This window comes from Saimiri boliviensis, chromosome 7, assembly GCF_048565385.1.
Source record: "Saimiri boliviensis isolate mSaiBol1 chromosome 7, mSaiBol1.pri, whole genome shotgun sequence".
Classification (NCBI taxonomy): Eukaryota; Metazoa; Chordata; class Mammalia; order Primates; family Cebidae; genus Saimiri; species Saimiri boliviensis.
The window spans coordinates 49,564,500-49,590,028 of record NC_133455.1 but is presented as its reverse complement, the minus strand read 5'-3'; the positions used below and the strand labels follow the sequence as shown (position 1 = coordinate 49,590,028).

General features: G+C 37.2%; 1 protein-coding gene across 5 annotated transcripts in view; it reads left to right on the top strand.

Moving 5' to 3' along the window:
• Positions 1-25,529, top strand: part of TMTC2 (transmembrane O-mannosyltransferase targeting cadherins 2) — a 440,961-nt gene that overhangs the window by 218,538 nt on the left and 196,894 nt on the right. For all 5 annotated transcript variants that reach the window (XM_010338468.3, XM_003927844.4, XM_074402474.1 and 2 more), the window contains one exon: positions 22,494-22,608. In XM_010338468.3, coding sequence (XP_010336770.1) covers positions 22,494-22,608 — 115 coding nt within the window. The remainder of the gene's footprint in view (positions 1-22,493; positions 22,609-25,529) is intronic.

Here is a 25,529-nt window from a genome sequence, read left to right as displayed (position 1 = left end):
ACTGCTGGAAATAGCAAGGATAACAAAAAATTAGCATCAGGAATCATTTGGTTGCAAGTGACAGAACATTCAACTCCAACTGGCTTTTCAAAGGGGGAGAAATTTACTGTTTCATGTAAATGGAAAATCCAAATATAGGTCTAAATTCAAGCAGGACTAGATCTGGTAATCAAGTGATGTAGCATCATTTATCTTTATTCCTTCCCTTGGCCTGCCAAGATGTCTGCGTGTCTGCCTCATCCTCAGGCTCTGTTTGGTAGCACTCAGAAGATCTAGGCTTATCCATTACAGTTGAGAAGTAGCCACCATGTTCCACACTTCAAAGCTTTACACTATACTTACTAAGAAAAGAAAGAATTGTTTTAGTTCCTTTGGACGAGAGAATAAATTTCTCTTTTCAAATAGGGCAAAAAATTTTCTCCTTGTATATAATTACCTTCAGAGAGATTTAGGCCCTTCCCTGAACCAGCATGGCCAGGAGATGGTATCATATTTAACTTAAGCCATTCAGAGTTTCAGGGGCTCCCTTGGAACAACCATACTCAATAATATGCCACTGAGAATAGAAGGTGGGTTCATGATGTTTTCTTTTATTTTTTCTTTATGTATTTTTTATGGCACTTTAGGTTCTGGGCTATATGTGCAGAACATGCAGAATTGTTGCATAGGTACATACACGGCAATGTGGTTTGCTGCCTCATTCCCCCCGTCACCTCTATCTGGCATTTCTCCCCATGTTATCCCTCCCCAACTTCCCTACCCACTCCTGTTTCTTCCCTGTTTCCCTTGCAACAGACCCCAGTGTGAGATGCTCCCCTCCCTGTGTTCATGAGTTCTCATTGTTCAATACCTGCCTATGAGTGAGAACGTGCAGTGTTTGATTTTCTGTTCTTGTGTCAGTTTGCTTAGGATGATGGTTTCTAGATTCATTCATGTCCCTACAAAGGACACAAACTCATTGTGTTTTATGGCTACATAGTATTTTATGGTGTGTATGTGCCACATTTTCCTTGTCCAGTCTGTCATTGATCGGCATTTGGGTTGGTTCCAGGTCTTTGCTATTGTAAACAATGCCATAATGAACATACATGTGTATGTATCTTTATAATAGAATGCTTTATAATCCTTTAGATATATACCCAGTAATGAGATTGCTGAGTCAAATGGAATTTCTATTTCTAGACCCTTGAGGAATTGCCACACTGTCTTCCACAATGGTTGAACTAATTCACACTCCCACCAAGGGTGTAAAAGTGTTCTTATTTCTCCACATCCTCTCCAGCATCTGTTGTCTCCAGATTTATTAATGATCGCCATTCTAACTGGTGTGATGGTATCTCAATGTGGTTTTGATTTGCATTTCTCTAATGACCAGTGATGATGAGTGTTTTTTTCATGTTTGTTGGCCTCATATATATCTTCTTTTGTAAAGTGTCTGTTCATGTCCTTCACACACTTTTGTATTAATAGATTTTCTAATGTTGAACCTATTTTACATTCCTAGATTAAGCCCAGGAATTGCTTTTAATGTATTATCATTTCCATTTTCTTTTAAATTTGTTTTTCATCTGTATTTCTGAGTGACTGTTAGTTTCTCTCTTGTGTCATATTCTGGTTTTAAAACCAATTGATCTTTATAGAATCAGGTTAGGAGCATTACTTCTTTTTTGTTCCCTCAAAGATTTTATGTAAAATTAGAATTTTTTTCCTTCTATATTAGGTAGAATTTACCTGCAAAACTAAGGAGGCATAATATTTAGTTATAGATGGCTCATTTTTTCTATTGATTTAATTTCTTTCCTAGTTTTGTAAAGAACCAAATTTGCTTTTATGTCAGTTTTGGTAACTGTTTTTCTCTGGGTTTGGTTCAATTTAACTAGGGCTTTATATTTATTATAGAGACAATATTCCACATAATATTCTTGTGATATCCCTTTTAAAATCTCTGCTGCAGTTATAGTTTAAAAATCATTTTTGCTTGGATACTCTTTAGGCAACAGATGTAGTATTGCCCTAAATTTTGTGAAGGTAGATTAATGCCTAAGAATGCCCAAGGAATATTTTTTCCTATTTCCTGTGAGTCCAAATATGCCAGCCAGACAGTTCACTCATCTTTTTATTCTCTAAGGTTTTTTGTTTGTTTGTTTGTTTGTTTTTGACGGAATCTCACTCTGTTACTCTGTCACCCAGACTGGAGTACAGTGGCACAATCTTGCTCACTGCAACCTCTGCCTCCTGGGTTTAAGGAATTATCCTGCCTTAGCCTGCCTAGTAGCTGGGACTACAGGCATGTGCCACCACACCTGACTAATTTTTTTTTTATTTTTTATGAAAGATGGGGTTTCACCATGTTGGCCTGGCTGGTTCTGAACCCCTGACCTCAGGTGATCCACCCACCTTGGCCTCCCACAGTGCTGGGATTACAGACGTGAGCCATTACACCCGGCCTATTCTCTTAAGTTTTAAAAATTTGTTTGTTGCTGGTTAACCTATGAGGGCTGTCTTCTTTCAGGCGGGTCACAGTTTATGTGGCTTCTGTAGTCTGGCCTCCTGCTTGAAGTGCAGTAAAGCCCAAACCCAGTTTTATCAGTTTGACCATTATAGTGTATGCAATGTGAATACCATCTTCACAGCTAGTTTACGTTTCTGGAATCCTGCAATTCATGAAGTTTTTAGACTTCAGGATTGCCCTTACTTTCCAAGCAATAAATACATTCACTTATAAATATTTTTATTTTTAATGTGTCATTTTTATTGGTTCTGTACAAGTTGTGATTCTCTGAGCATGGAGTTTCACTATACTGTCAGAAAAGAGACCTAAGAAACGTCTTCAAATCTGACACCTATTAAGGAATGATTAGCGACATTAGAAGTTCTATTTGAGAATAGAGTTAAGATCAGAGCCACTATTTTTGAAATGCTTAATTCTTTTTCAGTAAAAGAAAAGTTAAAGGAAGCTAAAAATATGTATAAAAGCACTATCATGTGCCGAATCAGATTACAGGTATTTGAACCCTGTAAAGCAGGGTGAAATATGTTCCTTTCTTTCTGTAATATAAATACAATCGCTAATAGTGTTAAAGCGCAGATTTTCAGGATGACAAATGCAACATGTCTTAGTTTTAGCCTTATCACGCACTCGTGCCTATTTCTGGTGATCATAGATTTTAAAGAAAATTCCAGGTAAGTCTTAAGGAATTATGGAAAAATTTGAGATGTTTAGGTCATAAAACTATTGTAAAAGGGTTTGATGTAGAGGAAGTGTGAGCTTTATTTTAATTTATATGCACCTGGGCATTAAAGTAGAAATCTTATTGAAATGGGAAAAGTTCCTCTGTCCCCTCACAGGGCAGGCATGTGATGGGGTGTGGCTCACGTCTTCAGTGTCCAGCTGCTCAAACCTCTAGGGGAGCATATACATGGGCAGGCTGTGGGACTCCAACCCCAAGGCAGTGTCTAGGGGTGAATGTTTACAGCTCCTGAACCCGCCGTGAGCATGTGTTACAGGGTGCTCTTTTAGTTTAGCCATATGTAGGTGGCTTGTGTTAGCTCAGTTAGACCCCCTTCCTTATCACGAAGACAGAGGGATTTCTATCTCCCAGGGTTTCTTAACTTGGTGTATCAGAAGCATTGAATTACATGTCGGCTTTGAGAATGAGTGCAAAGTTTGTGGGGTTTTTGTTTTGTTTGTGTGGTTTTGAGATGGAGTCTCACTCTGTTGCCCAGGCTGGAGAGCAGTCGCAGCAATCTCGGCTCACTACAACCTCCGCCTCCCGCGTTCAAGAGGTTCATTCTCCTGCCTCAGCCTCCTGAGTAGCTGTGACTACAGGCATGCACTCACACCCAGCTAATTTTTGTATTTTTAGTAGAGACGGGGTTTCACCATGTCAGCCAGGATGGTCTCGATCTCTTGACCTTGTGATCCACCTGCCTGGGCCTTTCAAAGTGGTGGGATTACAGGCGTGAGCCACTGCACTGGGCACCAAGGTTTGAGAAGTAGCTTTTGGCAGATTAGGGGTACCAAAAGGGAGATGATTATCCCCTGGAGCCAGGCTGCTAGGAGGCCTGGGCTCTCTAATTCTCTGGCCAAACCCCGCCTTGTTCGGCTGGTGGATGGCCTGCCAGTGTGCCACTGCCTATCAGTGTGCTCTTCCACACTGTGTCCCCTTGATGTCCTCTGGATGTCCAGCCGCTTGTCATCTTCTGCAGATGTGTTCCTCTCACCATCCAGCAGCTTCTGTGTGTCTGCCCGCTAGGGTCTTGGGTTTACTGTATATAGGCCCATGGTCTGGGCATAGGGGGCCAGGGTAGTCTTGGAAAATGCAGCATTTGGGCACAAAAGCAGGAGTGCCTATCCTCACCTAGGTCTGTGGGATGGAACCCTAGCCAGGAACCACGCCCTCCTCTACCCAGCGCTCCTCCCGCTCCCACCCTGCCCCCTCCATCATTTAAAGGGACCACTCTTCCCTTCCCAGCACTCTGGTGTCATCATCATTTGACCTTTGCCTTTCAGTGTAAATTTCCTTGCGATTTTAACATTGTCATCCAAGGGGACCTAGAAGGGACATAAATATCATGTGCTTGCTAAAAATGAAATAATGATCAAACATAGTAGACGTTCTTTTTTTAAAGTGATAATATTGTTTTCTAAGTATAAGCCATTCTCAGATTTCTTTTTTTCTTTTTCTTTTTTTTTTTTTTTTTTTTCTTTCTCTTTTTGAGACGGCATTTTACTCTGTTGCCGAGGCTGGGTGGAGTACAGTGGCACGATCTCGGCTCACTACAACCTCCATCTCCCGGTGCCAGTGATTCTCCTACCTCAGCTTTCCCAGTAGCTGGAGTTACAGGTGTGCGCCTGTAATTAACCATGCCTGGCTAATTTTTGTGTTTTTAGAAGAGACAGTGTTTTGCCATGTTGGCTAGGCTGGTCCCAAACTCCTGTTCTCAAGTGATCTGCTCACCTAGGCCTCCCAAAGTGCCAATAGATGTGAGCCACCTCATCTAACCCTTACTCCCATTTGGCTGCATACTACAGAGAAACAAATTTAAAACAACAACAAAAAACATCTTTTTGAAAGCAGAACTATATTGGAGTTTCACTGTGTCTTGTATTTAAGGATTCTAATTCCTAACAATACCAGCTACCTCTCAACCCATTCTTTCAGCGATCTTAAACAGCATGATTCAGTTCCTTTGTGCAAAACACCATAAGATATTAAAATATCAGCATTATTATCTTTTTTGGAAGCACTTTAAGCATACATGTTAATTATGAAAAATTTCTCTGTAGACAGTTTAAGTGTAGAAAGAATGAACTGGGTTAGAAGTGTAATGTATCAGCTCAGAGTCAAGTTTTGACAAGAACAGATTACCCAGATGTCAAAGCATGGCGTTTTCTTCTTAAGATGCCTGGAATAGCAGAGGAAACTTATAGTTGTGTAATGTTTGGGGCTCTGTGGAGGAACTTTATATCATAAAGAAATATAATTGTTTTTCTGCTCTTCTTACCTCTCCTTGTTTAGGATAAGAGAGTAAATATATCAACTTGTATTTCATGAGAATACCAGCAAAGATCACAAAGTCAAAAATATTTTGAGATGTTCTCCTTTTTCAGTAAATCAGTTGACTTAAGCTCTTTGAGATTTACAAACAAGTTTTGATGGCTTGCAGTACTGGTGTTGAATGATCTGAATATTTTTCATGGATAATGACATCATGTTACTTTCGCAATTGTGATTAAGAATGAATGGTGGTTGGGTGCCTTGGCTTACACCTATAATTCTAGCACTTTAGGGGGCAGAGATGGGTGGAGCCCAGGAGTTTGAGAGCAGCCTGGGTAGCATGGTGAAATCCTGTTTCTACAAAAAATTAAAAAATTAACTGAGTGTGGTGGAGCATGCTTGTGGTTGCAGCTACTTGGGAGGCTGAGGGGTAAGGGTCACCTGAGCATGGAGAAGTTGAGGCTGTAGTGAGCTGTGATCACACCATTGCACCCCAGCCTGGGTGACAGAGTGGAGACCCTGTCTCAAAAAAAAAAAAAAAAAAAAAAAAAAAGAAGAATGAATGGTAATATCAATATTCATGTAAATATTAATAATTTTCAGGTAGAAATGAGTTTCTGTGCTTATATAAGAAAGCATTAGCGTATTACTATGACTATATAAACCCATGTATTCTGCATTTTTCTTATTTCTAATCATAGTGATAAATTTAAAATTTGTTTTTGTTCTTGAAATACTATTATTTGGAAGCAACAATAAAGCATTTTAAAATCTGTTTTACTGTTACAGTTTAGCACAGAGACTTTGAGATACCTTTTGAGGACAGTTGATGAAGTTACTGAAGTCCTTCTAATGCCATGCTTCTGTTCTCGGTGGTGTGATTCCAGAAGCGGGAGGCTGTGTGCTGCTTTGGTCAGCGGATCATCATACTTTGGTTTTGGCTGTTGCTGGTTCTCAGCTCATTCTCACACTGAGCCTGGAGCAGATATTTACTTTTGAGGTTTTAAGTTAAAAATTAGGGTTTAAAGAAGCATGTCCTAAGGCCCAGTTCTGACTATTTGATAGGAAAATGTGGCTTCTCTATGAGTTTTAATCACCCTGACATGTAAATAATCTGACAACATTATTTAAAACTCATGAATAGAATATATGGATTTATATCTAAGACCACACATCTAGTCATATTTTTTAATTGGTAATATTCACTAATCACTGGTTTTGACATATTTCCTGTTTTTTTTTTTTTTTTTTTTTTTTTTTTTCTCTTTATCTTACTTAACCTTCTGCGTACTAGCTTCTTTTCAATACTTGGAAGTAAAACTTACTGAATTGTAGTTTCAAGACTTTTATATGTATAACAGCATTCTGTGTTTCAACATCATGTTTTTTAGTTCATACAAAAATGCCTCATACTCAAATACCGTCATCCCTTGGTATCTGTGGAGGATCAGGTCTAAGACCACACACTTATAAACAAATCCCTGAATACTCAATTCCCACAGTTGGCCCTGCAGAACCCAAATATAGGAAAAGTCAGTGCTTTGTATACGTGGGCTTCACATCCCACAAATACTGTATTTTCAGTCTGTGTCTGGTTGAAAATAAATCTACATGTAAGTAGAACCAGGCAATTTAAACTTACGTTGTTCAAGGGTCACATGTATTTGTCGTCACAATCCTTGTCTACTTGTCCTGTACCAGCAAAGAAGGCAAATAAAATTAACTTCCCTTTATTTTCTGTTGTTAAATCAATTGAAAGTACGGAAGAAATGCTCTAAAATGATAGTTGCCCAAGATTTTTGCATATAGCAAAGATAATTGATATTTCATTTTAGAAATCTCAGTTATTTACAAATAATTGTCCTCATTAGCACATATAAATATTTTTCTACTCACATTTTATTTGCATTTTTACTCATCACTTCTTTATTTTTTTAATATCTCCTTTTCTCTAGCATTTACTTTTGCCCTGTTCAACACTTAGCTATTGCATTGATCACAGTGACTGCCAAAAATTAACATATAGAAGTTAACACATGGAATATTGTCCCTGATGTACTATATTTGAGATGTACTATATTTATAACCTAGAAGCAGATTTTTAAAATGAAATGCAATCTTAAGGATTTTTATTATTTTTTAAATCTTAAAGTTGGCCTCTAGAGTATTTAATACTGCTTTTACTTGTGTTTTTGTTGTCCTGGATTTGGTTGGCAATGTGGTTCTCAATAGCATGACCATAGATAATGAATAGGGCAGATGTGCTGTAAAACTGTATATTGAATTGGTTATGCTTTTAGTATATAATAATCTATTATTGAAATATACTTTTTTCATAATGGGAGTTACACATCTATGTTAATTTAATCTTCGGTGACCCAGGATTTCTTACAGCTTTTTTTTTTTTTTTTTTGACGACATTTTGCTCTTGTTGCCCAGGCTAGAGTGCAATGGTGCAATCTCGGCTTACTGCAGCCTCTGCCACCCGGATTCAAACAATTCTCCTGCCTCAGCCTCCTGAGTAGCTGGGATTACAGGCATGTGCCACTGCGTCTGGCTAATTTTGTATTTTTAGTAGAGACGGGATTTATTCATGTGTCAAACTGGTCTCGAACTCCCAACCTCAGGTGATCTGCCTACCTTGGCCTCCCAAAGTGCTGGGATTACAGGTATGAGCCACTGCGCCTGGCCTTACAATTCTTTTACGGATGAAAAACTAAGAGAGGCAGGATACTTAAGGAGAAACAGCATGGTTAAAGATTCCAGACTTTGCAATAAGGTAGATGTGGGTACTGATTATAACTCAAGCCATTTGTAGCTGTTATCGTTTTCCTTAATAGTGTTATCATCTACAGAGTGAGTGTTAGATCTATACCACCTTGTGGATATGCATAGCATACCTAGCCCAGGGTTTGTCCCACATTACATATTTACTAAATTATTGCTTTTACTGTGAAATAGAAAGTAGAAGAGTTAAGTAATTTACCTGGGTGTACCCAAATGTAATTGGTAACAGGACTAAGGTTTTGGACATTTCATTTAATGTTTCTATATCAAAGTTCCTTTAGTAACTTATAGTAGGAAACTAACCTGGGGCTATTACGTGGCAGGGATATACCTAACTGATGATTGGATGTGAGATAAAACATGTAGTTTGGATGATAAAAGAAGAAAGGGAATTTAAGGAAGAAAATGGATTCTTTTTGTTTCCCCTGAAATTGTTTAGAAATCATAATACTGTACAAGTTGTGTAAGAATTCTTGGCCTTTCCAAGGATTCTTCATCTTTTATACCTGAGCCAAACGCAAATGATACTGATTGTGTGAGAAGCAAGCTGTAAGGGTTGCTTGGAGACAAGTCTATTCCTCATATGAACTCGGAGGCAACTCATACTAGGATTTACCATAGATCAAAAGGTACTGGAGTTCTAATGGAAGACAAAATCTGTTATTATTAATAAGCAAGTGTGGGCACAGCAGCTCAATGTCTGTCATCCCAGCAATTTGGGAGGCCAAGGCAGGAGGATTGCTTGAGGCCAGAAGTTCCAGACCTGTTACTTATGGAGAAAAAATTTAAAACAGAAAAATAATAATTAAAAAAGGTACTAGTTGAATGACTACATGGCTGTACAATCAGCCATATGTGAAGAATTTCTAAAAAGCCTTAACTGGATTGGTATAGTTGTTACATAACTAGGACCAGTATTTATGACATTCTAGTGTATTTATTCCTCAAGTGTTACATTAACTACTTTTGATAGTGTAATAGGCAAAATGGGTTTGTTGTGATTTGAGACTCTCCTCAAGGCTTGGTGCTCCCAAATTCTCCCCACTTTGGCAAGTCATGATATTTGAAAATGCAGGAATATTAACTGTCTTTATATATAATACCATGCACTAGTTTATCAGAAACTTTGTATTCAGCACATTTTTTTTTTTTTTTTTTTGAGATGGAGTTTTGCTCTTGTTAACCAGGCTGGAGTGCAATGGCGTGGTCTCGTCTCACCGCAACCTCTGCCTCCTGGGTTCAGGCAATTCTCCTGCCTCAGCCTCCTGAGTAGCTGGGATTACAGGCGTGCGCCACCATGCCTAGCTAATTTTTTGTATTTTTAGTAGAGACAGGGTTTCACCATGTTGACCAGGATGGTCTCAATCTCTTGACCTCATGATCTACCCGCCTCGGCCTCCCAAAGTGCTAGGATTACAGGTGTGAGCCACCGCGCCAGGCCCAGCACATTGTTACTAGGGTCATAGGGTAGGTAACTTTTGATTGAGAAGCCATGGGAATAATTTTGCATAGATAAGAAATGGAGTGAAGACAAGTCCAAGAAAACCCCAAAATCAATTACCATGAGTGGTACTGGCAGCAGACCTGAGCCATGGGTGTGGGGAGGCTCAAAGTCAAAGGCAGGAATGTGGTAGAGATTGCAGATGGTAAAATGCCAAGGAACAACCCTAGATACGCTAAGACAAAACAAACATAGGTGCTGGATTTACCTGTGGATATTACAGTATGCTCATAGATGTTACAGTGACAACGCTGCCATCAAGGCTAACAGTGTTCATGTATATTGAAGTACTGAATTTTTATCTGTACATTGAATTTTTTTTTTATTTGGAATACATTTAGTTTCAGATCTATCTGAAGTAACTACAGATAGGGAAATGAGAAATAATTGCATCTTGTAAAATTCCTGTAATTAGAATTTCATATAAGTATACAGAATATATGTTGTGATAACATGTAAATCATGATCTTTAAATCATAGCCACTTCTTCTACTTAATATTTTAACTATATCTGTTTTATTTACCTACTTACCATTATGTTCTTTTCTGCCATAATCCGAGGTATAATTACTTCAGGAAAAATAAATTTCTGTAGGATTATAAGGGCTCTTATTTCCCTGAAGTCATATGAAGTGATTATCATATCATTAGTAAAAAGCTCAGTCTACAAATGTTGACCACCCTTATTGTCTTTGCTAATAGATGGAGTGGGAAGACAGTCTATTTTAAAAAACAGCCACAACACATTTATGCTCATTTTCAGTTCTTTGCAGTTCAGTGGCTCTTCCCCCACAAGCTTTGTTTTCTTTTTTTCTTTTTTTCTCTCTCCATTGACATTAGAAAGTTTAACATAATTAATATTTATATTTTAAAATACTATTTATTTAAACTGTAGCTGGTATGACCAATCATGGGGCACAGCCGACGTCCAAGAGTTCCATTATGTTTAAAAGCAAGGACTTTGGAACCAGAGACTTCTTTTTGTTCTTTTATCTTTTTGAGTGTCATTTCTGTGAGGCATGGTTTCTTCGTCTATTAAAAGTACAAACTGGATGATAATATAAGCCATTTGTTATGAGGATTAGGAGGATCACATGTACATACACAAATTTAGCTTAAAATTGGTTTGTTTGTTTGTTTGTTTGTTTTGAAGATAGGGTCTCACTCCATCATCCAGGCCAAAGTGTGGTGGTGCGATCCAGCCTTAACCTCCCAGGCTGAAGGCTTTCTCCCACCTCAGCCTTGACCTCCTAGGCTCTAGCAATTCTCTCACCCCAGCCCACAGCATGCATCACCATGCCTGGCTAACTTTTGTATTTTCTTGGGTTTCCCCCTGTTGCCCAAGCTGATCTTGAACTCTCGGGCTCAAGCAATCCACCCAGCTTGGCCTCCCAAAATGCTAGATTGTACGCATGAGCCACTAGGCCTTAGCAAAATTGGCTTTTAATCTGAATAAAAACAATTCTTAATAGATATATTAAGCAATACTATATTAAGTGCAAATAAGTTATTTTCTTTTGCAGCTGGTTTGTGATAGAAACTGGCAAGACTGCCACTTTTACCTTCTTAATAAGTAACATTCTGATTTCAAGCAAGTAACACAACATTGGTGGAAGCAAAATTTAGGACTTCTCCCCTTATTTAATGCAGTTAAATGCTGCAATTTTGGCAGATCTTTACATATAACTCAAGATTTTGATATAGACTAAAGACATATGTTAAAGTTATAAGGTTCAAAATGAATTATAGCTGAAGCAAGAAACAAGAATGAGAGTCCTTAACACATTTGGTGACTCTGTTCAGTATGTTAGTAACATGAAAATGCTGAGATGATAACCCAAAGAGACATGATTACTTATGTAGACTTGAATGTTAAGTAAGTGAAAATGAAATACTAAGAAATTCATTAGTCCGGTGCAGTGCCTCACGCTTGTACTCCCAGCACTTTGGGAGGCCGAGGCGGGCAGATCACGAGGTCAAGGGATCGGGACCACCGAAACCCTGTCTCTACTAAAAATACAAAAATTAGGCTGGGCATGGTGGTTCATGCCTGTAATCCCAGAACTTTGGGAGGCTGAGGTGGGCGGATCACAAGGTCAAGAGATCCAGACCACCCTGGCCAACATGGTAAAACCCTGTCTCTACTAAAAATACAAAACTTAGTTGGGCATGGTGGCATGCATCTGTAGTCTCAGTTGCTTGAACCCAGGTGGCGGAGGTTGCAGTGAGCCAGGATCACACCACTGTACTCCAGCCTGGTGACAGAGGGAGACTCTCTCTCTCTCTCTCTCTCTCTCTCTCTCTCTCTCTCTCTCACACACACACACACACACACACACACACACAAAGAAAAAGAAAAAATAAAGAACAGAAAAAGAAAAAAAAAGAAAAAAATTAGCTGGGCATGGTGGTATACACCTGTAGTCCCAGCTACTAGGGAGGCTGAGTCAGAAGAATCACTTGAACATAGGGGACCAAGGTTGCGGTGAAATGAGATTGCACCACTGCACTCCAGGCTGGCCACAGAGTGAGACCCCCTTCCCCCCCCAAAAAATTATTTATCTGTTTTTTTAAATTTTCTTTCTTTCCTTCTCTCTCTCTCTCTCTTTTTTTTTTTTTTTTTTTGGCTTGTTTTTATTCACACTAGTGAAAAGTAACCCACTCCTGTATTAACATTAATCCATCCATGAGGGCTTCACCCTCATGACCCAGTCACTTCCTATTAGGAACTACCTCCCAATGCAGTACATTGGGGATTAAGTTTACAGCATGTTGAGTTTTGAGGGCACATGTAAACCGTAGCATTTTGCACCAGGCACCCAAAATTTATGTTCTTCTCGTGATGCAAAAATACATTTGTTTCATCCCTAAAGTCTCAAAAGCCTTAACTTGTTTCCATCAACTCAAAAATCCAAAATCCAGAGTCTCATCTAAATAAGATTTAGATGAGCCTGAAGGCATGATCCATATAGAGGCAAATTCCTTCCAGCTGTGAGCCTGTAACATCAAGGGAAGTAATCTACTTCCAAAATACAACAAACAGGCATAGGGTAGGCATTCTTATTCTAAAAGGGAGAAAGAGGAAAGAAGAAAGGGGTAACTGGTCCCTAGTAAATCCAAAACCCAGTAGAGAAAACAGTATGAAGTTTTAAAACTGGAGAATAATCTCCTTTGATTTCATGTCCCACATCCTGGGCTCGCTGATACGGGGATTGGACTATCAAGACATTGAGACGGCTTTGCTGGGCTCAGCTCACATTTCATCTCTCTCAGATTGGCATTGTATACTGGTAGTTCTGCAGTTCTGAGTTCTTCTGAGCCTTCACATGGCAGTAGAGGCGTTTTCTAGCCTGCTTCTCCAAATTTCCAACTCTATCCATTATTCATTTCCAAAGCTGCTTCCATATTTTCAGGTGTTATTATATCAACAACCATACTCTAAGTATCAATTTTCTATCTTAGTCTGTTTTCTACTCTTTAAGCAATTTTTTTCAAAGAGCAGTGTATGCCAAATTATGAAAAACATAACTTCTTTTATAATTAATGAATATATATATTTAATTTATTCAAATTACGAACATAAATTTAAAAAACCTTGAAAAAATTGCTCAAATCTCCCTGTATTGATTTTGTGAAGTATACCAGAGATATAAATTCATAATAGTTACTGTGGAGTAAGTTTGTATTTACTCTGTAAACTTAAAAGTACTGTGTATTTGAAATTACAACTTTGAAAAAAAATTTAGAGGTATTTATTGCAGCAGGTCACAGCATTTCCAGAGGGACCTCACATTTGATTTTTTTCTTTAGAACAACTTCAGCAAGATGGGAATATTTAATTGTTCTTCTACCTTTCAAAGAACATAAAATAAACCATGGCAGACTATGGACTAAGTACAAGAGAAGCTTTCATTGTGAATTAAGATCAAGTTTCTTAGTAAATGGCTGCCTTTTAGAGGGAGTTGAATATCAATGTGAAGGGCCCTTGAGGTATAAGAGTCATTCCTACTTCTTCAGTTCTTGATTTTTTTAACAGAAGAATTTTTTTTCTTTTTGAATATAAAATAACTCTACAGATCATATATTATAGGGCTTATCCAGTGATTTCTAGAAGTGTCGGTTTGCCTTCCCTTAATATAGTCATCATATATACTTAGTCTTAGGATTGAAGTCCTGTACTTATTCAACAATGCTTGTTAAATCTTTGTCATCTGTAAAGTATCTTCAGGGCACTAAGAGGAATTGATAAACATACCAAAGTTCCAAGCATCTTTGAGCAGCAACCATTTGCTTACACAGGCAGGGTATGTTCAGTTCCAATATTTTAACAAGCAAATATGACATATAAAATTATACTCCCAAAGAAATGTAAAACACTTGATATATTGCTTAGCATTAACTTTTCTCTGGTCTGAAAAAATATTGTGAAATCTGGGTACCAGATAGTTTTGTTGTTACTGAGGTTTCTTTCCCCCTGCCTCCCCAGCAGTTCTGAGAGGATAACTACTTTGGATAATTTTGCTTTCATATTTATACTATAGTCCCTAAATTAAAATATTTAAAACGTATTAAGTACTATGTGATGATATTCTCTACCTTGCATTCAAACTCAATATTGAGAGAGCAAGATAGCCTTACTTCTCACTACGTTTGGATGCCTGGAAAGATACCTGAATCTCCCTTGTCATTAACTCTGCTACTTAGGAGGCTGAACCTCAGTTTTCTCATCTGTGCAATGGAGATAGTAATACTGTAGACCCCAAATGTTTTTATTAGGTAAAATGAATTGAGGAGACTACCAAGGATATAGTAATCTTTAAGTTAATTAAACACTATTATTATGGTTATTTTTATTAGAATTTTTAAAATTTTTTCTTCATCTCCTCTTCTCCCCTTCCCACTTCTTTTGCTTCCTTTACATTGTCACAGTGCTGCAAAGCAGGTCCATGACATGGGGCAGTAGTCCCTCCAAGCTAGAACAAATTTGCATGATATTTATTTTGTTTAAAACAGGAATGAAGTGAATATTCTGAATATTTGGAACCTTCATTGGGAAAAACTTTTCAAAATTAGATTGAGATTTTGGAAAAACTACTATATTTTTTCAACTTCAGATAAATGTTTTATTATATTATATCCAGAGTTTAAAAAGTGTGATTTGCATTCATCTGTGCACATCCTCTATTAAAATGTGGACTTTTAGGCTGGGTGCAGTGGCTTATGCCTATAATCCCAGCAACGCCAGGGTGGGAGGAATGCTTGAGTCCAGGAGTTTTTGACCAGCCTGGGCAACATACTAAGACTCACCTCTACAAAAATTAAAATTAAAAAAAATCCTGGCATGGTGGTACACATTTGTAGTTTCAGCCACTCGGGAGGCTGAGGTGGGAGGATTGCTCAAGCCCAAGAGGTTGAGGTTGCAGTGAGCCAGGATCACACCATTGCACTCCATCCAGCCTGGGCAACAGAAAAAAGAAAAAAAAAAATGTGGACTTTTAAAACATTTGTAACTGTTGTTTACACTTCATCACACTTCATTGAAAGAACTTCGAGAATTTTATTTTAATAAAATTGTACTTTTAAAAGATTATATGAAATGAATACACCAATAAAATGTACAGGCTTAAAAATGTAAAAAATATGCATTATATTTAATATTAATGAAAATGCAAGGTCTTTGGTCCAAAGAATAAGTAGCAAAGTGAAAATTTGAAGATGATCCCAAACATCTGTTTTAAATCATCTTTCTAAAAAAAAGTTTAAGTGAATGTTAAAACCTTTTATTCCCTAAGTAGGATATAGCATAACGCCATCTCTGTTTTAAAAGAAGATCATGTGTAACCTTAATTTTATTTTGTTTCCTTTCCTTTCCTCCCTTCCCTTTGCTTCTCCTTCTCTCTTTTCCCCTTCACTGTAGTTTTCAGGTTAATCCCTGCACATTTCCTCTATTTTCTTCACATATTAATCCCCTTTTATCTGTATTCTTTACTTAATTTTCTCTTTGTAGCATAGACAACTGATCTAACATAGTTGAGTTGTATGTAATGTATTTGATTTATAATATACCTTTTATTTAATTATATCCACTTTGTTAACATAGTGATATTTTGGGCATGAATCAATTTTTAATATTTGTCATTGTTATGACAATGCATTCCTTTTATCAGTTCTTTGTAGGCTGTTATGGTCCATTCATGAAACAGTATTTACATGGTATTAATTGGTCCTAATGTCATATAGGAGTCTGTAAAGTGAATGTCCCACATTGCACTCCCATGATGGACATGTTGTTACTACCCACTATTAGCCAACACTAAGACACTTGAATTAAACAGTCTCTTACTTGCTTTCTTAGGTGAGAATTTACCTGGGAGAGGGATTGCTGGATAGAGGTTCTTTTTGACTTAGTCACTTATATTTGTTGATTTGACTGAGTCCTGTCAGATGGCATAACAGAACATCTGCCCCAGGCCACACTGTCACCAGCTGTGCACAGGATTCTTCCCGAACATCACTACCAGTAGTTGGCCTTATCCCTTTTTTGTTTCTTTCTCTCTTTGTCTTTCTCTTTTTCTTTTTCTTTCTTTTTCTTTTTCTTTTTCTTTCCTTCCTTCCTTCCTTCCTTCCTTCCTTCCTTCCTTCCTTCCTTCCTTCCTTCCTTCCTTCTTTCTTTCTTTTTCTTTCTTTTCTTTCTTTTCTTTCTTTCGCCAGTTTAGGTATAAAAGATATCTTGTTGTTATAATTTGCATTTCAGGGGGGTTACTAAGAAATGTGAGTATTAGTTTAAATGCTTGGTATTTGTTTTGGTTTTCCTTTTTGTAGAATCCTATTCATGCCCTTTCCCTTTTTTTCCCTATTGGATTTCTTATGTTTTTTTTTTTTTTTTTTTTTTTTTTTTTTTTTGCTTTGCAGGAGTTCCTTCTAGTTTCCAAGTACAGTTCTTTGTTTAGATGTTTGAAATATCTTCTCCTAGTATACTATGCATTTTTAACTTGTCCATAATGTTCTTTATTAAATAGAAGTCCTTTTTGAGGTATTGAAATCCATTGGGTTTTTTTATTTTTTTTACATTTCGAATGCTATCTGGGGCTCTTTTGAAGAGTGCTTTTCCATTTTACAAAGATATTCTTCTACATATTCTTCTGTTAGCTTTACTTTTTCACATTTAACTTTTTTAACTATCTGGACTTTATCTTTGTGTTTTATGAATATGGTATAACAGTCAGTTTTCATGTTCTCTGTTATGGCTAAAATATAGTTTTTTGAGTTTCTTAATAAATGATGCTAAAATATTGATTGGGTTTACATGGAATTCATAGATTAATTTGGGGAGAACTGACATTTTGTAATGATAAATTACCCCATCCATGAGCCTTGGAATATTCCTTCATGTCTTTTAGAAATTGATATGCATACTTCCAAGTAGTCAGAACAGTGAGATTTAAAAATTGACATGATATAAAAAAGTTGAGTGGGTTAATATGATCAAACCTTAAGTAATAGAAAAAAGAATTAACTCATAGAATCAGCTATGAAGAGTGATGGCAGCTTTTTAAAAACCTAAAATCTATTTTGATTAAACACAGCATTGTGGAGCAATAATTTTAAGGAGGATAGGATTTGAAAAGGAATTGATTTTATATTCGAGTATGATTAAATCCTCTGTCAATGCCCTTCTGCCAAAGACCACCAGGGCTACACCTGAAATAAAAGTTGGCTTAACTACTTCTCACACTGACAGAGAACAGCCAAACCATGGAGAATTCTGGGGCATCTCATTATATGTCCAATTATAGAATTTTGACTTTGGTTGGGTGATTTGGAAGAGAGTCTAAGGAAGTGTGGGTTTTATTTTGATTGAATACCAGGACAATTCTATGCCTGGATAAAGAAATCATTCATGTAGCAGGAGAGGAGGATGTTTGGTATTTTGTGGGTTTTACAGTGACCTTTTCCTTTTTCTGTGTTTATACAAAATTATGAGGTGGTTTTTATTTGTTTTACTTTGTCATGGTCTCAGAGTAACTTTGCCTGAAGCTGATACTGTGTATGATTGTGTGTGTACGACAGGAAAACAAGATTTTTGCAGGCATCTAGAGCAATTAATCATAAGAAATGAAAGATTTTCATTTTGATAAAAAGCATGAAACCCAGTATCAGATTGTGACATTGCCTCAGTTAACTTTGTTGATGATTTTTAATTTCTAAGTTGTTCTCTCATTTTGAAATAGCCATCTCTGCTGCTCATACATTCTGTTGGAAACCATAATTTTGCCCCCTAGATTACTCCAGTTGCCTTCTAACCGGTCTCCCTTTTGTTCCTTTAGTTCTCTTGCAGGGAGTACCTTCTCCACAGAGAAGAAATCATTTTGACTTTTCAAAAATGAAAGTCAAATCACAAAAATCCCTTGCTGAAAATTTATCCCCAAACATTTCAAATAAAATAACCCCCAGACCGCTTATCTTGGCATGTCAGACCCTATCTGGTTGGACCCTTGCCTATCTCTGTGACTTCACCTTGACTTTCCTTCTCATTTTGCAGCCATTCACCTGACTGGTATTCCTGGGAAACATCAAGTGCATTCTTGTCTTAGATTCTTTGCTGTACTTTCCTTATCTGGCATCAGCAGTCCTTGCTAGGCTTGCTCCTTGTCCTTTACTTTTTAGAGATTGTACCTATTTTCCTAAATCTGTGATATCTTTGCCTAAAATTAGCCTGATTCATATCATCTTTATTTTGCATTATTTATGACACATCACTATCTGAAGTTAATTCATTTGTTTTATTGTATGGATCCCACCCTCCCTCCAGTATCTCCATCTCCCATTTCTGGCGTAAGCTCACATGGGTGAGAATAGACTATTTTGAACAGTACTGAGTGTCCAGCCCCTCACGAGTTTCCTGGCACCAAATAGGTGTCTCACAAATATCTATTTAATGAATGAATAAATATTGAATACGTTAATGAATGGATAAATGAACAGTCAACCAAATGAGTGAACATGTATTCTTAGATAGGACGACAGGCATATCTCATTTTCTTGCATGTCACTTTCTCGTGCTTCTCAGACATTGTATTTTTTTGAAAAACAAATTAAATGTGGCACTCCTGCATAAACCAAGCCTGTCAGTGCCATTTTTCCAACAGCATGTGCTGACTTCATGTCTCTTTCCTATTTTGACAATTCTCACAATATTTTAATGTTTTAATTATTGTATCTGTTATGGTGATCTATGATGGAAAACAATTGGAAAGGATTTGCCGTTCTAGATATTTGTGATTCATGGAATGAGGTCAAAATATCAACATTAACAGGAATTTAGAAGAAGTTGACTTCAATAGTTATGCATCCATATGGATACTGGGGGCTCAAGACTTCAGTGGAGGAAGGAACTGTAGAAGTGATGGAGAGAGCAAGAGAACTAGAATTGGAAGTGGGCCTAAGGATATGACTGAATTGCTATAATCTCATGATACTATATTTACAGACGAGGAGTTGCTTCTTTTGGATAAGCAAAGAAAGTGGTTTCTTGAGGTGGAATCTACTCCTGGTGACCATGCTGTGAACATTGCCAAAATGACAATGAAGCACTAAAAGATTAGAATATTATATAACCTTAAGAAATTGTCACAGCCACTCCAGCCTTCAACAACCATCAGTCACCCTTATCAGTCAGCAGTCATTGGTGTTGAGGCAAGGCCTACCATGAGCACAAAGATTAAGACTCACCAAGAGCTCAGGTGATTGGCTGGGCACGGTGGCTGACGCCTATAATCCTAGCACTTTGGGAAGCTGAGTTGGGTGGATCACAAGGTCAAGAGATTGAGACCGTCCTGGTCAACAGGGTGAAAGTCCGTCTGTACCAAAAATACAAAAATTAGCTGGGCGTGGTGTTGCGTGCCTGTAGTTCCAGCTACTCAGGAGGCTGGGTCAGGAGAATTGTCTGAACCTGGGGGACGGAGGTTGCGGTGAGCCGAGATCGCGCCACTGTGCTCCAGCCTGGCGCCTGGCAATGGAGCAAGACCCTCTTTCAAAAAAAAAAAAAAAAAAACTCAGATGATTGTTAGCATTTTTTAGCAATAAAGTATTTTTTGATTAAGATGTCTAAAAAACAATGACATCATGCTGTTGCACACTTATTAGACATTATTGTGTAAATATAACTTTTGTATGCACTATAAAACCAAAAAGTGTTAAGTGACTCATTTCATTGTGATATTCACTTTATTATGGTGGTCTGGACCTAAATCCCCAACATCTGCAAGATATTCATTCCTGTATGTGTCTGTTGCCAACAAGAGAAGCATTTACTAGTTTATTATTTATTTTAGATGTAAGTATCTAAAGAAATCAACTTCTTTCTCTGGAAATATGCCTTAAAATATTCAAACTTATGTCCTTGCTGTTACTTTTTTTAATCATCTATGTTCTAGGACTACTATCAGAATCGGATAGCATTATAATGAGAATTTCCTGGTGCTTAAATTAATATTTGAATGCATTTCTCAGAGAGATTTCAATGTAAATATATTCTCATTTATGACTCCCACAATCAGAGTAGAACTTCGGGAGGAATGGGGATTTAAAAATTGCCTAATCATTAGAAATTTCCATGAAGATGTATCTTACTAATTTATAGTACATACAGAATACCTATGATATTACACCTATTATGTTTGAAGATAATTTTAATTTATCTTACTATTTTCCTAATTTTATTTCATTTTCATTTAGTAGTTTAATTTGACAATATTTTACACTGTTTTATTTTTAATTTAAAGGATGCAATTTTCTATAGATTCAGTGCCAGCGCCTATGCAAATGTTGGTTTTCAGTCAAAGATGAAAAGTGGTATGAAAATATTAGGTAGAGGGTAGAAAAAGTTTGGAAGCAGCCAGTGTCAGATTAGAGTGTTTGCTCTAACACTTCAGTATTAACTTTAAAAATTTGTTAGTGCCTCTGAGTCTGTCTCCTCATCTAGGGAATGGCCATTTATGTATGGAACTATGTTGGGAGCTCAGTGAGATGATACATGTCAAGTGTGTGGCATGGTACATGGCACTATTAGCTGTTGCATAATTGTGAGTTCATTGTCTTTCCCCTGTTTTCCATCAGAATCAAAGAAGATATATGACTTTGCAAATATGAAGGATTAATGTTCTCTGTAGATGACATAAGGGCATAAAATACATTGTATTTAATGTTATTTTTATAAACAATGCTTCACTGTTGTAAATTGTAAGGAGTATCAAGCACAATAATATTAATAGCAGTATTTATTGAGTGTTCACCATGTGTCAGGCACTATCTTTGTTTTTTTATTTTGTTTTTTTGAGAGAGGGCCTCACCTCACTGTGTTGCCCAGGCTTGAGTGCAGTGGTGTGATCATGGCTAACTGAAGCCTCGACTTCTTGGGCTCAAGCAATCATTGCATCTCAGCATCCCAAGTAGCTGGGACTGCAGGCACGTGCTAACACGCCCAGCTAATTTTTGTATTAGTTGTTGCAATAGGGTTTCACTATGTTGCCCCAACTTGTCTCAAACTCCTCCTGAGGTCGAGCAATCCACCCACCTCATTGGCCTCCCAAAGCGCCAGTACAGGTGTAAGACATAGTGCCAGCCTCAGACACTGTCTTAAACAGCTTGTATGTATTAACATCTTCATCATGAAACACATGAGACACTATTGTCCCACTTTACAGGTAAAGTAAACTGAAGCACAGGAGTATTAAATTTCATAGAGGCCCACAGGCAAATCTGAGATGGAAAGATGTTGTATTCTTTTTTGCATTAAAATTGATACTCAAAACCCCTTTCATTTTTCAGGTACAGTCAGTAATTACCCCCAAATAAATATATCTCAACTCATATGACCCTTCCTCTCATCCCCATCTTTTTCTGGGGGACTCGGCTTTCAGGATGCAATACCCCATCTCCTTGTGGGTGAGAAAGAAGACAAGAGAAGCAGCCAAGTTTGAGGGCAAAGTCCATTTGAGAGCCATGCTGTTTGGGCAGTTATTGGTGCTATGCCTTTTGTTATTTTTAATGTTGAAAAATTACTATGATTTGGGGAGAACAGAGGGGGCACACAGAAAATTTATTTAATTTTCAACATGATTAGGTGTGGAAATAGCTATTTTTCCCAGACATAAGCTCATAAGCAGAAAGAATATAAAAGAACATTGTGTCTATAATGTTTTATTGATGTATTCTGATGCCTGGTAAGGTTCTTTATAGCTTTGATCTTGTTTAGTTTTTTTTGCTTTTCATCTCCAGATCTTCTATGCCATTTATCAGTTTTTTCATACTTGAATGAAATATTTGTTTATTTTAAGATCATTTCTTGCAGTTTCTGGCCCAGTAAGTATACAATAATTTCAGACCATGAAGACCCCTACTGAAATCTGGAAGAACATGAAGCCTTTGTAGGTGATCTTAAGATAACATTGTTCTTGGCCTTATGATGAACTGTATATGTACATCAGCTTAGAAACATAATAATTATTTTAATTTTTTAGGGCTTTGATTATACTTAATCTCCTGGTTTGATGAAATGTTAGCATATAAAGGAAATACATTTTCCTTCTTAAAAATGTTTTATGACGGTTTTCTTTCCCTGTGGTACTTCCTGGTGGCCTGATGTTATGTCATGTATAATTGGATTGATGCTCAGTCTGAAAATTTCTTTTTCTTCTTGGCAGCATGGGGTAACCTTGGAAATGTTCTGAAGAGTCAGAGCAAAATTTCTGAAGCTGAAAGCGCCTACAGAAATGCTTTGTATTACCGCAGCAACATGGCTGACATGCTTTATAATTTGTGAGTATGCCTTGCTTTCTCTGGTTTGGTTCATCTTTGAAATCTGCCCTGAGAGGGACTATTGATTTAACTGGTAGAAATGGAGATGATGATAGCTATTGTACTGAAATATCTTTTTGTTATTCATGCCTCTGAGATGATTAGGTGGTGGGTAGTTGTGATTTCCCTGTTTTGGGCCACATCATCCATATTCATGTGTACTTGTATGTTAACGGCTGAATTTTTTGGAAGTAGTATGCCATGTAACATAAACATTGGTTTAAATATCTTTTAGTTCTTAAAATGTTTATTCAATTAATACTTAGATGAGTTCATAAAATAAGCCTGTTATGTATGAGTTATGCAAATCATGTGTTGATTATTATTGTTATTATTTGAGACAGTATCTCATTCTATGGCCCAGGCTAGAGTACGGAGACACTATCATAGCTTGCTGCGGCCTCAAACTCATGAGCGCAGGCAATCCTTCTGCCTCATCACTGCAGTAGCTAAGACTACAGGTGCCTATCACCATGCCTGTCTAATTTTTGAAATTTTTTATAGCAATGAGGACTTACTATATTGCCCAGGCTGGAGCCTAATTCCTGGCCTGAAGCAGTTCTCTTGCCTCACCCTGCAAAGTGCTGGGATTATAGGTGTGAACCACTGTGCCCAGCCTTAATTGTTAAGGGTAGATTTTGTCTTCAGTGAAAAAAAGTGCTGTGTCAAAGTATATAAGAATATGTGGTATACCAGAAAAGTGAGTGAGTAAGGTCATAATTCTTTCTTGTTTTCCTCTTCATAGGCACTGATGATTATCAGTGAGGTTGGGATAATTTAGAATATCCTTGCATGCTGGGTTAGAAAAATCCCAGGGGAAAAATTGGTTTTGTTGTTCGAGTGGACAGTCCTAGGTGGTACAAAGTTATGTGAGTAGACAAATGCAAACCAAACCTAAATCTCTTCGTCGTCTCATATTTGTGAGAACATTTTGTTTGTAAGTGGCAGAAATCTAGTTTAAGCTTGCTTAAACACACCAGAGAATGTATAAACTCCCCTAACTGGAAATCCCTGGGTTGACTAGATTCAGACCTAGTTAGATCCAGTGCCTGATACTGTTTCAGGAGTGTTGCTCCATTTTGTGCCTCCAGTTTCTTCTGGGTTTGGTCCATCTTCTGAGTACTCTGTAACAATGGGAAAGAGGATTACTGTGCCTTTATGACTATAGCATCCTGACTCTTCTCAGTCTCAGAAGGAAAGAGAAATATTTTGTCTTGGTGCCTGTATTAATCCCAGAAAATGTTGTTGCACTGACCTTCCTGCAGTCCTGTGTCCTCTCTTGGTGAAACGCTGAGCAATGTGGGAGGGGCCATGAGTCACTTCCATTGACAGCACCTCCAGAGTTGGAATGCAATGGAGGCAGACTGGTTCTCTATAGGAAGGTGACTGATCCTAGGAAAAATAAGATGCTTGCCGCTTATGTTTAATGAATGCTATGTGATATTGACAGTATCAAAGTAATCTACAAACTTTTAAAATAAGTGCACTCTGGTTACCAGAATCTTTTGTATTGGCTAAGTCTAAAGGCACAGATAATTTTTAAAAAAATTTTAACTAAAAATGAACAGGGAAAAACCTAGATATTTAAGGGAAAGCAGACAGGATGAGCGCAGTTAATTTTATGTTCATACCTTGACCTTGTCTTTAACCTCATAGGCTTAACACTGGGATCTCAATCTAGCAGCCTGTGGTCTGAATTAGGCCAGTAGATATGTTTTGTGTCGGCTTGCACAGTGTTTAATTTTTTCTTTTGTCACCTGTAATTCTTTCACATGCAGCACACCTGCTCCGGCACTGTTCCTTCTTCCCAGTCTCTGTTGTGTCCTGTTTCACCATGTATATTACCATCTTCTTTGCTGAAGTAACTTGAATTTGTATCTTTTACTTTTCTTGAATGAAAATACTATTTAGGTACTCCTACAAAGGCTTGAGTCCTCTTTGTCTAAATATTGTTATATTACTATATTTTATTATTTTTATTGTACGAAAAAGAACCTTATCAGTTTAATAAAGTCACACATATGTTCTTTACACTTCTTGCATCCAAAAGTGACGTCAAAGGGGCCTCTTGCTTTGCAGCATGGGATATTACTTTTCTGGTTCCCATCCTTCATATATTTTTGGAGGAAAACTAACCTGAACAACTAACACCTCTTCACTGAAATGGTTTTCTTTGTCTTATCCATAGTCTCTGGTTAAAACATTGCCCACCTCTTTGTGATACCTGTTGGGCAAGGATTCAAAGTGTTGATCCAGACTTATTCTTTACTGAGAAGAGAAGTGTATTCAATTAGAAAATTTCACTTTACCTGTGATTTTAAAATTACATCTTAAGGCTTTGTCTGTCAGTGGATACCTATGTAAATCATGACAGCATATGAATCGACCTTCCCAAACCCTAGTGAAAAATCTTTGCTGGAAAAGTAGTTATTGACAAGATCGATTTTTTTTCCCTAATGCCAAATATAGTTCCACAATATGTTTTTCTAATATGTCAGGTCTTTAAACCATACTTATCTGTCAGCCTGAATGGAGAGGCTTAAATTCCACAAGAAATCTTGGCAATGATTTGGAAGTATTGGATTTTGTAACCAATGTATTTGACAGAATTCAATAATTCTATTTTAAAATAGGTAAACTTTTCAGTGATTTTTTAATCAAATAATTTAAAAATACACCAACATAGATTCATTATAATCTATAATATAAATATGTTTGGTATCATATTTATAACAACAAACTTTTTTTTACCTAAGTAGAAAAATGTTTTCTACTTAGGTAGAGAAAAGTTTTCTCATGGAAAGTTTAGACTATGAAGTAGCAAATTTTAGTTTTGAGATGTACATAATTTTTTGTGATATACAGAAGTTATTCCTTGTTCT